The 14,143-nt window shown below is 36.0% G+C and overlaps 2 protein-coding genes across 2 annotated transcripts; one reads left to right on the top strand and one right to left on the bottom strand.

Moving 5' to 3' along the window:
- Positions 1-4,248: 4,248 nt before the first annotated feature.
- LOC149909261 (protein OPI10 homolog) lies at positions 4,249-5,451 on the top strand. The gene is made up of 4 exons (XM_090118747.1): positions 4,249-4,434; positions 4,518-4,770; positions 4,850-4,959; positions 5,099-5,451. Exons 1-4 carry the CDS (start codon positions 4,396-4,398, stop codon positions 5,297-5,299), a joined length of 603 nt encoding a protein of 200 aa, XP_089974873.1. The 5' UTR covers positions 4,249-4,395; the 3' UTR covers positions 5,300-5,451.
- A 369-nt stretch (positions 5,452-5,820) lies between these two features.
- LOC149909262 (non-specific serine/threonine protein kinase Cdc7-like) lies at positions 5,821-13,832 on the bottom strand. Its single transcript, XM_090118742.1, has 10 exons — positions 13,557-13,832; positions 13,250-13,475; positions 13,082-13,175; positions 12,683-12,825; positions 11,089-11,188; positions 10,646-10,774; positions 10,142-10,395; positions 8,627-8,724; positions 8,080-8,315; positions 5,821-7,622 (listed from the first exon to the last, which is right to left on the bottom strand). Exons 1-10 carry the CDS (start codon positions 13,696-13,698, stop codon positions 7,476-7,478), a joined length of 1,569 nt encoding a protein of 522 aa, XP_089974868.1. The 5' UTR covers positions 13,699-13,832; the 3' UTR covers positions 5,821-7,475.
- Between the last annotated feature and the right edge of the window lie 311 nt (positions 13,833-14,143).

Genomic DNA, 14,143 nt, shown 5'->3' on the forward strand with positions numbered 1-14,143 from the left:
CCATTTTTACTGTATCGTGCATAGTTATCGAGATATCGATCGATAAAGTAAAAAATTATTGTAAGACCTGGCATCCGTTTTGACGAGTGTGTTTGCATTTTTTCAATTACAAAATTTTCTTGAAACCATTTTTCATTCATTTTACCGTGTGTTGTACTTTTTTTCGCTCAAATGTACAGTTCAACTTTTTTTTTACTGCACAAACAAATTATTTGTTTAAAAAATATACTTTAGTGTGATCTTTAATTTGTTCTAAAGTCTGGTCTATGTACTTATTTTTTATCCCATCAATTTCCTAAACAATTTCCCATTCGATTCGCCATGCGAACACAACCGAGCGAGCAGCTCGCTCGACGGTGAGCGTGAATTCACCGACTCTGCGGCGCGCTGGAGATCGTAATTTTTGTCCAACTAAAAAACTCCAAAAATAAAATTGTAGTTCTGAATATTCTCTACAAGTTCGAATTCTACGATTTTTTAAATACATGTATATGTATTAGATACATATTATACATAATGTAGGTATATATGTATTATGTCCTAAACAAAAAAAAAACAAAAAACTAAAAATGTGTCCTGAATTTTTGAAGTGAAACTGCTTTATCGGGGTTGGAAAAAAATTGAGTGTAACATTTTTTCGTTACGCGTGTTTTTTTCCGTTACGCGCCATCTTTTTCTTATCCCTACCACGCGTGATTCGACGTATTTCTGTAAAGTTGCATATAGTAAATTATTTTTTGAAAAATAAGGTCATAAAGAAGTTTCACTTCGTACGTGTGTACACTAGTACACGCACACATTTTTTTACTTTATCGATCAATATCTCGATAACGATGCATGATACGGAAAAAATGGTCTAGACTTAATTGTAGAGCATAAAAAAGGAACAAAAAGTGTCTCATAAGTGATTTCCGAATTTCATCGGATAGCCGAGTTATTGCCGAAAAACAAATTTTACACCTTTTTTTTTAAGATGGCGGCGAAAGCTCATAGGAAATCTTGGTCGAAAAACTCAAGTTAAGCTTTTCTGGGTATCCCTACAATATATCAAAAAATTAGATGCGCAAATTCACTTTTTTTTTAAATGTATATAATGAGTGGACATGAATGAGTGAGTTTCTGAACGCAACCCGATGCGATGCGTGCGACGCAAGCGGGGCCCGGGGGTGGGGTCATGGGTATTCCCCGATTTTAACGAACGAGATAGCTAAGGCAAAACAAAACAAATGAACAATCATTTGATTGAGAAGTGTGTGTGTGTAAGGTGCGCATTGAATTTTTATAAAAAAAGAGGCGCTTCATAGGTTTCGCACACAGGCGCTGCCGGGGGTCGGCGCGGCCCTGCGTCGGGAAAATAATTATAATGATTAAATCGCGTTTAAAATCCGTTAAAAAGTATTTCTAGACTCAACACTACTATAACTACGTCCCTAGTCGGAATACCTCGTAAAAAGCTAACTATGAATTTTTTTTTCATTGAAATTTAAATTTTTTATATTAATTTAATTCACGTGCACATACCAATAAAATGGCATTTTATGTGTCTGTGCTCACGTGGAAAAACTGAAGATTCACTCCGTGGGGCGGATGCCTGACCAACTCAGCCAGTGACCCGCCAGAGCAATCGAATTTATTATATTCTTTCAGTTTTATGTGTCTGAAGGGACACACCGCGTGATCGACCACATCGTGATCGAATTTTTTCTATTCTTTATAAATTTATATTTATAAAGCATTTGAATGCCATAAAACCAAAAATATAAATTCAACAGTTTGTTTGTTTGTTTGACGCGCTAATCTCAGGAACTGCTGGTCCGATTTGAAAAATCCTGTATAGCCCATTTATCGAGTAAGGCTATTATAGCTATATACATATTATGTATAATCACGCTGAGACCAACATGAGCGGAGCAATGCGGGTGAAACCGCGCGGCACAGCTAGTATTGAATGAAAACATGTATTCTATGAATACAATTCAAATTTGTTCCTGTGAATTTCCGCTGACTATACCTACCTCACTGAAATTTAGACACGCTGATAAGATAAGATTCCAAGATTGTTTATTTTTAATAATGCAACAATAACTTTTACAGCATCGTATCATATCATCTGTTTATCTCTTTTGTTGGGAGCGAAAGACGCTTGTTTTAGTTAAGTCATTAACTTATGTACTTACATTTTACTTTTATGCGGAGATTAATAAATTCATAGTCATTATCATGTATCTACCTAATACTGAATTCGCTGTCTGTTTTCAGGGTTTCACTCAAAAACTGCAAGGGATTTTGGATTTCGTAAACTTTATTGTTACGATATAATATTTAAGCTCTCGGCAACATCGAAATAATATATGATATACCTAATTTAATCTAACTTTTTGGTCTGTGTAGCGCATGTCGCGTGACGGTCGGCTGCCGAGTAGGTATAAAGCAGTGTTCGGAAAGTTTCACTTTTACCGTGGTTTCATAAAACCACACAACATTTTTTTTTTCTTATTCATCGATCATACCTCATATAGCCTTGACCTGATTATCCTTAAATCCTATTTAAATTATCCTATTTATGTAATATTTATATAAATATTATGGATTAGGAATATGAGACGTAAAAAAATAAGATCTATGTTTAGCTTTAGACAGTCACGCATCCCACTGCAACTGCACTGAAACAAGACTGAAACCAACAATAGTACGTAGCGTAGGTATATGAAGGGAATATATAGCTCAACCACTCTATGTATTAAATAATAAATTATACTATTGTATTATAGTTTTTTAGGTCGGATTTAACTTTGATAACAGTTTTTTATTAATCAATTTTTAGATTTAATTATTATCTATGTAAGTAAGTACATACTTACTTACATAGATAATAATTAAATCTAAAGTAGTTAACTAGATCTATTAAAAATAAAACTTTCCAATTCTAATTTAAAGCTTGAAATATGTACGAGTTTAATAGAAAAAAAGGGCTTGTATGCCGAGCACATGTATCAGAAGTGAAACTTCTTTGGCAAGATTCAAAGAAACCTAAATCGTCGCCTTATTCCATGACGTGACGGTATTGCCATGACGTGACCTTGAAATTTCACTCACAAAGCGCTCTATAGAAGATTAACTTCAATAATTAATATAAAAAAAAATGTACATGAAACTATACAGTCCCAAACTGCGTCACGGGTAGGTCCAGTGTCTGCCCGTGACCGTGTCTGCCCGTGACCGATCGCAGTAAAGTGTTGTGAACGTCCGCGTCGGGTTATACATATAAATAAAAGGCGTTTATAATCCATTAATGAGTCTTTAATTTCACCATAATATGTCCTCGTGATATGTGCTTAGATCATTAAGTAATGGATAACACTCGCAGGCGTTTCCCCTTTTGCTGAGGTATAAGATTATTCGAATCGAAAAATCTTATGCTTTCATAAAAACTACTTGCGTAATCGATTACAAACACTCTGCGTATTCGTAAAACATCGAAAGGACGTCTGCGAGTGCTCCGCTAAAAATGCCGTTTTGCACTGTCAAGTCTTGCAGAAGCAATTCAAACATGTCGAATATTAAAAAAGATGGAATAACCTTTAATTTGTGTATATTTTTTTATTTTTTAACGTACATTTCTAATTAAATGCAATTTCTAATAATCGTCGATGTATCGTTTAGCGATATGATCAAGACAAATAATCGAGTCATGTTTCGAGAGAGAAAGAGACGAGACTATCATGGAAAGAAAATATACAAATTTAATCTTTATCTACTAAGAGGGAAAGTTGAATTTAAAACGCGATAATGAACCGCATTCCATACGAGACTATCTTTTAAAGAAATACAAATTTAATCTTTATGATCTAAGTTATAAAGTTGAATTTAGAACGCGATATTGAACCACACTCCCCACGAGACAACTTGGAATGAAATACAAATTTAATCTTTATGAACTTAGGGATAGAGTTGAATTTAAAAACTCGTCGCTTAAAAGGTCGTAAATTTTTACGACTTTCGTGACACAAATTATTTTTGTGAATGTGTGATTGTGTTTCAATAGTCTGAGTTGCCCTCCCCGCACCAAAATCAGCAGAAAGTTTAGTTAGTACATTTGCCAGCGTACTCCATCCATTACTTAATGATCTAAGGATATGTGAGAAGCAATAAACGATTTAATATTATATATAAAAAGACTTGAATCCAAACCAGAAAAAAAAGCAGAATTGGCAAATGACAATGTCAACGGAATACGCATCTGACAGTGACAGAAATGCATAATTTGAGTGGATTGCGAAGCGGTATAGAATGGCATAGAATTTGAAGTTCTTTCTAGAAACATGCTCAAAATTTTATTTTTATAAAGATAACTACAGGGCATTTATTCGTGAAAATAACAAATTATAACGGAAAATGTCTAACGTATTCGGTTTAATAGTGTCCGGGCGACTGGTAAGTCAAAATAATGAAGATAAAGACATTGTTTACATTTTATGTTTCTATCGTGATTTACGCGTTCGTATCTGTTTGGCCAGGTTCAAACGGACTTTACGCCGGTGTCGGAAACGAGCCTGGTGACTACTATTCTGGACGTGGACTCGATCAACCACGCCGTAGTGTTTCTGACGGGCACGACGCCGCTGCCGGCGGGCACTGTGGCCATCGTGTACTGGAGTTGGCCCGACCCCAACGCGCCGCCCAACTGGCAGCCGCTCGGTCACATTTCTAATGCGAAACCATCGGCTATATTTAAAATACACAATTTAAAAAAATTGCATGAATTATCCAGTGAGTGAAATGTTTTTATCAGTTTAATTCTGAATATTGTGTGAGTGTAGTTATTTTAATATTTCCTGTTTATTTACAGGTGAAAATAAATTTATGAATGCATTTGGGCAGCAGCAAATCTGCCACAATGCACAGATCGGTATATCCATAGAGCCAGAGACTAATGCCCAACATCTAGAGCCATTACTTGTAAGTGTTTACTGTACTATTTATTCAATAGACCACTATTTCTTACGCTTTATAGTATAATTACCTCTAATGTGATGAAATATTATTGACTCTTATATAGTTATCAAAATGATTAAATTCAATTTTAATTTAATTTCAGACTCAACAAGCAAATACTTATGTAACGTTTGCACAGAAGATGTTAGAAAATTTAGTGAATTTTGTGGCGTCATACTCGGTGACCCAGGAGCAGATGACCCCCACCCCCGGGGTGTCGTACATCCCCCTCAACACGCTGCACACTTGGTACCAGAACTTCGAGCGGCGGCTGCAGCAGAACCCCAACTTTTGGAAGAACTAGCCCATGGACTGCATTTATTTCTTAAGCATAATAATGTGTTTTGTGACAATAGTGTTAAGTAAAGTCTATTGCAAGAGAATGTAAAGAATAGTTTAAACAGCTTGTTACTGTACGGAAAGTGAAAAACAGATATTAAAAGTAATTGCAATGTTATTTATTTATTAATAGAAACAAACACAGCTGACACATTTCTTTTAGCTCTGAGTGGCATGTGCTGGTTATTGTGCATGAAGCATAAATCATAAAAAAGTGCCACTGCCACTCGCTTCATATTTGAATTTGGTATGGTTATTGGTAATATACTAAATTGACTGTAGAAAAGTATGGTGTATTATTTAAAAAGCTGGCATACAAGACTGCTTATGAATTTATATTTTTTTATAATATAATAAATTAATTTCTAACATATTCTGTTTATTGTTTTTACATTAAAATATTAAAATCCTTAAATTTATACATGAATAATTATTAATTTCTTGAGGAATCAACAAGTTTTAAAAATAAAAAGAACAATAAACTTTTATAACATTTATTTAAATAAGAACCACAACAAGAGAATTGACTTCAGTAACAATAAGGCACTTATCGCTAATGGTAAATGTCAGTATATGTGAGGAAGACAAAGGTTACAACTTTATCATCCCGCAAAGACTAACTCATAAAACAACTGAGATCCACATTAAAACTAATTAACAAAACAACTGCCTTCTGCAGCATTTCATCTTCACACTTATCACATTTAAAAAAAAATTAAATATGAATTCATTGAAGATCTTATATGAGGACATAGCTGTATTCTATTTGGCATTAGAGCACCCTCTTGAAGTCTATAAATAATTGCTTGATGATTTACTAATTTCATTTGTATTCATATTTCATTGAAACAATATGTAAGAAAAATATTGTCAGTTCATAAAATACTTATTATATTGAATAGATAAGACACTATTCAATCTTTGTATTGTCTTAATTACCAGGATATCATTATGTGAGTCAAGTTAACTACTAATTAGAATCATTACATCACATAGTCATTACAATAATACTCCCTGTAAAAATACTAGCTGCATGCAATCATTACATATTTCATTACATTTTAATAATTTATTTGATTGACAGGTATTTCAAGAATAAAAAATAAAAATTTACTTTAAAATCAACAAATTTCTTATTTTCTACTACTATAATTAATTTGCCATTCACACATGGACTTTTGCAGCCAGAACATATTTATTTTACTCACAACATACCTAAATGGTGGGTTTAATTATTTGAAGTTTGAAAAAATACGAAAAATTATACTATAATAGAGCACCCAATTAATTTTGTGCGCATTAAAAACTTATTTTTTATTGAAATAGATTCTTAATGTCGATCAACTATTTGGCTGATATGGTAACAGTTAAAAAGTAAAATGACTACTCTAAGAAATGGGGGTCAAATTATAAAATACTAGTTGGAATATACAGAATCATGTCCTATCTTTGAAAAACGATGATATACTGTGTTACAAGACTTGTATTAAAAACGTATTTGTCTTAGTGCATGCAAGAATTAAAATATAATATGGCGTATCGCACGACTTACGAGACAATATTGCGTGTATTTGTAGCATGTCGTGTGATAAAATTGATTAAGTTCCATATTACATACGATATTACATATTGGCGTGATATAAGCTATATCCACTATATCCATAAGCAACATATGAGCACATAGGTACACAATGACCAGTGTCTATGGCTGTATTAGTGAATATTTTGTTAGGACACTGAAGAGTTCATTCTAAAGATCAAAATATATAAATAAATAATTAAAAGCTATTAAAACACTCATTTGGGCATGTCAACGTAAGTTGCGTAAGCTGTAGATGCTGTAGTGTAATGTAGTGCAGAGGTGAGTAGTGTAGTATAGTTTCATGCAAGTAGTGTGGTATGGTGTAGTGTAGTACATTGTAATGTCGTGCAGTGTTGTGTAGTGTGTTATAGTGTAGTGTGGTGTAGGTAGGTATAGTGCAGTGTAGTGTAATGTAATGTATTGTGGTGCAGCATGCTATAGTTTATGTAGTGTAGTGTGTTGGTGTGTTACTAGTGTTGAGCTTGGACGTGTGTTTTAGTGTAGTGTGTCGGTGTGGTGTGGTGTAGTGTGTCGGTGTGGTGTAGTGCAGTGCAGTGTGTCAGTGCGGCAGGTGCCTCAGGAAGGGCTGCTGCAGCGCGTCGTGCGCGGAGAGCCGCGAGCGCGGGTCGGGGTCGAGCAGGCGCATCGCCAGCGAGAACGCGCTCTCCGGGAAATCCGCCACCACTATGTCGTCGGGATTCGTGCTCTGGAATGATTTTTTATTTTATAAATAATTATAAATATTAAAAGGTATAAATAATAAATTAATGGATAAATGACTTAAAATTAAAATTTCGAACAAACGATAAAACCACAGACTAATAATAATATACTACGTATACAAATAAAACTAATGTAGTAGTAGTTCTTTAAGAAAAGCATCAGGTATTTTTTTTCTTCTTGAAACTAAAATAATTAATAATACTTAGTTAGTACTTATTACTTAGCAAACTAATTGACAATACATATTTGTAAAACAAACAATATTTAACATGTACAATGTACATGCTATTCATAAAAATTGCAGTTATTTGCAAATGGTACATCATTATTATCCTGTATTTTGACGATTTGAAATTCTTCTTAACGAAGCTGAAGTTTACTTGAATAAATAAATGTATGAGTTTGAAATAAACAGTAGGTCTACGTCTAGAACAACTTACGGGTGTAGTGTTTGTAGCGCACAGGCACTGCAATTGGGGAAGCCGACAGCGTAGACAGTTCGACGCCGATAGTGCAGCCGGTGGGGCTAGTGCCGCATGTGAGGCAGGTGCCGATAGTGCCGCATGTGCCGGTGGTGCAGCAGGTGTTGGTGGTATGGGAGGAGCTCCTCGTAAACGTCGCGCAAGTTTGCGCAAACAAATGCCGCTGCGTTTACCCGATACTACTACACGCCGACCTGCGGAGACAAATTTTTTTAAACAATATTTTTTTCACTTTGGACATTAAAAACAATGGAATTTTTAAATGGTTATTACAGATTATTTGCAACAATTATACACTCAAAATCTTAAAAACAAGAAATCCCTAGACAAAAATGATTGATTCTTTAGGCTCAAATAATATATAAACACAGTATTCTTACCATGTACAGCTTTGTAAGCTTGCAAGGAAACAAAAAATAAATGTATTGTAAACCAACATAATTTTACAACAGAATTTACGAAATTTAATGAATTTGTCAAATAAAAGTCCCAACAATATAGTTACCAAGCGAAGCTGCAACGCGTTGTATGGGCTCCGTGCCGAGCAGGTCGGCCAGCTCCGCCAGCGCTGACACGTCGTCTGACGCGCGAAAAAACGGGTACCTGTCAGCATAAGGAAAAGTATTATTAGTTATTACCCAATAAATATTAATCAACTTGTATACTTCGCAGTCATCTGGATCTGCAATGGCAGATTTAATCAGATGACACATATGACATATACACTACTAGGAAAGAAATTTATTTTTTATTTACCGTAAATTGTAAAAAATACAGTTTATTTCGAATGTTGTCAGTCAAAAAAACGGCAATGGTGCAATTTTTTTATTATTTAAGCCTTAAGGTTGTTAATAAAATGCTTAGATCATTAAGTAATGGATAACACTCGCAGGCATTTCCCCTTTTGCTGAGGTATAAGATTATTCGAATCGAAAAATCTTATGCTTTCATAAAAACTACTTGCGTAATCGATTACAAACACTCTGCGTATTCGTAAAACATCGAAAGGACGTCTGCAAGTGCTCCGCTAAAAATGCCGTTTTGCACTGTCAAGTCTTGCAGAAGCAATTCAAACATGTCGAATATTAAAAAAGATGGAATAACCTTTAATTTGTGTATATTTTTTTATTTTTGAACGTACATTTCTAATTAAATGCAATTTCTAATAATCGTCGATGTATCGTTTAGCGATATGATCAAGACAAATAATCGAGTCATGTTTCGAGAGAGAAAGAGACGAGACTATCATGGAAAGAAAATATACAAATTTAATCTTTATCTACTAAGAGAGAAAGTTGAATTTAAAACGCGATAATGAACCGCATTCCTTACGAGACTATCTTTTAAAGAAATACAAATTTAATCTTTATGATCTAAGTTATAAAGTTGAATTTAGAATGCGATATTGAACCACACTCCCCACGAGACAACTTGGAATGAAATACAAATTTAATCTTTATGAACTTAGGGATAGAGTTGAATTTAAAAACTCGTCGCTTAAAAGGTCGTAAATTTTTACGACTTTCGTGACACAAATTATTTTTGTGAATGTGTGATTGTGTTTCAATAGTGTGAGTTGCCCTCCCCGCACCAAAATCAGCAGAAAGTTTAGTTAGAACATTTGCCAGCGTACTCCATCCATTACTTAATGATCTAAGATAAAATGCAATAACAGAATTGTGCAAAATATAGTTATAAAACTACTACGTACATTTATACTCAAATATAGTTATTATTTATTTGTAAGTAAATTTATAGGGATAATAATTGTGTAGTGTATTATGATGCAGTACTGTGTGTGCGTTAAGTAAATTGTAGTGTAATGTTGCGTAGTGCATTGCCATACAGCACCGTGCAGTGCGCGGAATATTGTAAAAGTGTGTTGTGTGAACTGTAGTGTGGTGGAGACTGGAATGTAGTGTAATGTAATGTAGTGTGGTTTGGTGTAGGGCGATGCAGCACCGTATAGTGCAGTAAAGTGTCGTGTCAGTGACGGTGCAGTACAGTGCAGCGGGGGTACCTGGCGGTGAGCACGGAGGCGAGCACGACGCCGGCGGCCCAGGTGTCGAGCGCGGTGCCCTGGCGCGGGCTCTTGAGCAGCACCTCGGGCGGGCGGAAGCCCTGCGTGCCCGCGCGCGCCGCCCGCGCCGCGCCGCGCCGCGCGCAGCCCGCCGGCCCGCCCGCCGGCCCGCCCGCCGGCCCGCCCGCCGCGCACGTGCCCGCCAGCCCGGAGCATGCGCATGGCGCCACCACGGCCCCTGCCGCACCCGCGCTCTGCGCAACGGAACGTGACTATATGTTCAGTCGTTGTTGAATCGACGAAGGTAAACCCTTTTTAAAAATATTTCCACATTTTCGAACGAAGATTTTATTTCAAATAGAGAAATATTAATATTCATTAAGCCCTGTTATTAAAATAAACGAAATATATTACATGGCCTCATATTATAAAATTAACAAGGAAATTTCTATTATTAGAAAAAACAAAAGGAAAGCAGTAATATCTTAAGACAAAGCACGTTACCCTGGGCAGGGTCTGGTTGAGCGCGTGCTGCTTGGTGTCGATCCGGCGCGAGACGGGCACGCGGTGCGCGCGCGCGCCCAGCGACAGGTCCAGCGCCACGCGCTTGGCGCCCGGGGACGAGTCCGCTTCCTGCCAGTAACAATATTGTTGATTTAAATTTAAATTCTGATGTTTATTAACAAAATTATAAGTGGTTATCTGGAAGATACAAATAAACAAAATTTGAAGAGGATTCTTTGCAATAATTTTGATGTTGGTTTATTGCTTTATTCTTGATGGTTATTTATTATTTGTACGATTTATTTTATGATTATTTTTGTTTTACCTTTATTTTGTAAGACCAATAATTGTAGATTGTAAATTAAGAATTAATAAATAAGTAATGCCTTTTTAGTTAACAGCTTTTATTTCATTTGGGTTTTATTAATGTGTAAATGACCCACCTCTTCCCGCAACCGTTTAGCTGTGCTCTGTGAGTGCGCGGGCGGCGGCTCGGGCGCGGCGCACACGCGCTGCGCCAGACCGAAATCCACCAACAAGTACCTACAGACAAATTATTCATTTAACTGATTTTTAATGCCTGTGTTAAATTTAAAAACTTTATGGAATGTATTTTGCACATGTTCTATATTCTTTACATGAGCAAAATAATAATAAATAAAAAAGGTTGGGTACATGTTATACATCAATACCCTATTTTATATTCCCTTTACTTTTAAGCCAGAGATGATAGAAACATTTGTGGAAGTTCATATAAAATATGTCTTGTCTCATCAATTACTTTTTTTTTTTTTTTTTTATGTCAGAGCAAGCAAAGGGGCAGGTGGGCCACCTGATGGAAAGTGGTCACCACCGCCCATAAACACTTGCAACACTAGAAGTGTTGCAGGTGCTTTGCCGGCCTTTTACGGACAAGTAAGCTCTTTTCTTGAAGGCCCCAATGTCGTAGTTGTTCGGGAACACCGCAGGTGGCAAATCGTTCCACAGTTTCACCGTACGCGGAAGGAAGTTGCGGGTGAAGCGGACAGTGGTGGAGCGCCAACCATCCAGATGGTGCGGATGGAACAGATTTTTACGGCGTGTGGTCCGGTGGTGGAACTGTGCGGCTGGTAGTAGGTGGAACAATTCCTCAGAGCACTCCCCATAGTAAATTACGGTTGAGTTACTTCTCTCTCTCTCTCTCTCTAGAAATTCACTTTACTATGAAATTTTATAACTGCTTGTTGTTTATTAATAGACAAAATTTGTTATAATTATTATTAAACATATTTTATTAAATGTCTCAAATACTTTATGAAAAGAATGAAGGTTAAAGACAATAATAATTAGACATCGGATTATATGCACTAACAAAATGCCAAAATATGCATGCAAATATGCACTAAAAAAGGCCGAAATATGCACTAAAAACGACTGATATGCCTAAAATATGCACAATACAAAATCAAAAAACCTTTATTATTTTATATATTTAAATCAAAGATTGTATAAATACAGTGAAATTTTCATGAAATTTAGTATAGTTTTTGTGCCAATATACAATTAGGCATTTTTACCTAATTTTCGAGCGCAAATTTGTGACGTTTGTCACCCGCGAGCCCAGTGTTGCCACCTTAGACCTTTCCGGGCTAAATCTAGCCCTTTTTTGGAATTCAACCCATGTTTTAAGTTTTAGGGTAATCTAGCCCTATTTTGAATAGCTCAAAATTTACTTAAAATGGAGCCCATTTTGTAATTTTTCGCCATTTTACCATGCCAAAATAGGGTTTGTTTACTCCCTGAGCGTTCTGATTGGCTAATAAAGGTTAGTCGACCAATAAAAACTCCCGTTACTTTACGAAATATGCACTATTGGGGAAAAAGGCTAAAATATGCACTAACGCCGTAATTAGCGAGTTTTATGCATTTGCATATGCAAATATGCAAATGCATATAATCCGATGTCTAATAATAATAATTTTAATACACATATAATTATGCGAAATAATATTTCCTTGCTAAATAAATTAACAAACAATTTAACCCAAAATAATTTACCTTCTATTTTCTCGATCATACAAAAAGTTGCTTGGCTTGACATCTCTGTGTATAACCCCAAAAGAGTGCACATGTCGCAGGGCCACCAGGAGGGCATGCATGTACCTCGCCACTTCCTCTGCATTCATGTCTCCTACATATTCCTAAAATTACACATTCATTTTATATTATACTTGATTAGCATTCAGCAAGAACAACCTCTAATTATGTATTTACTGCATTACTTGTAAAAATAAACATAAGGTTTAAGAAATTTAAATTCAGCAAATAGTTATAATTAACAAAATTTCATTGAAAATATGTCATAATCTAAGCCACAATATACTATTTGTAAGTGAACACATACCCTACTACCTAAGAGAATAATTGTAGAGACATATTGAAATAATTGCAACTTACTGAGAATTTTCTATGAGGTATGTACGGCATAACAAACACTATAGTATCCAGATGTCTCAAGCACAGCTCTACACCAATAACATTGTGCCTTCCACTGGAAAATAAACAAAATTGATAAATGAATATGTTGGTTATGTTCAATTACCGTTTTTTATAACAAATAATTACCCCATATCCTGCAGGCATCTCAATTCATGTTCTATCCTCGCAGGATGAGCCGTGGGCACCAGATGTTTGATGGCAAACCAGCGCTTCTGTGCATCAGGCAGGTCAGAGTGCTGGCGCAAAGAACCTAAATACACAGAACTAAAAGTGCCCTCTCCTATCTTTCGATGTACTTGAAAAATCTTGTCCAGTTTAGGAAGCTTATGCACAAGCTCCTTTATTTGTTCCTCTGTAATTGAATAAAGAAAACGAAATTAAACTGATGAATTTACTCAATTCAAAAAATACATATTTATAACCCAATACCCACTCTCCGGATCATCCTTGGTACACAAAGCATCTTCTCTGTTCTTTTTATCTTCTTCGTTGATCCCATTTCGTTTTAATTGTTGTTTTTGAACTTCTTTTTGAAGTTTTAGTATTTTAGCCTCGATACCTCTTATTCTAGACATAACTTTTGTATAAAGAATCAAATTTTCATATTCCTAGTATTCAACGAAAAAAGTAAACAAGGAAAATTAAAAAGAAAAAGAAAGAAAAGAAATTAACCTAATTCATAGCAACATTTAAAATACAAGAAATGAAAGTAAAAACAAAATACTTGACACTAACAGAATGACACTTGACATAACGTAAGTGACAGTTGATGCATACAATTTTTTTGTACAAATCAAAGCTTCTTTATGCTAGGCGTCCATTAGAGACGGATCGGGGCGGGTCGCATCGCAACGGGCCGTCTCTAATGGACGCGCTGTTTGCTCCTGCGTCCACCTGTACGGGGCGCGGCGGACCGCCTAGGCGGATTTTATCTAACAGACGCTCGCCGCTCACATCCGCCTGCCTGCGTCCACTAGACGGGTCGGGGAGGGCCGGGCCGCAGCGCACCGCCGCCGGCAG

Source organism: Colias eurytheme, chromosome 3 (assembly GCF_061535395.1).
Source record: "Colias eurytheme isolate Ceu_HAF_F1 chromosome 3, ilColEury1 Martin Lab GWU primary, whole genome shotgun sequence".
NCBI lineage: Eukaryota > Metazoa > Arthropoda > Insecta > Lepidoptera > Pieridae > Colias > Colias eurytheme.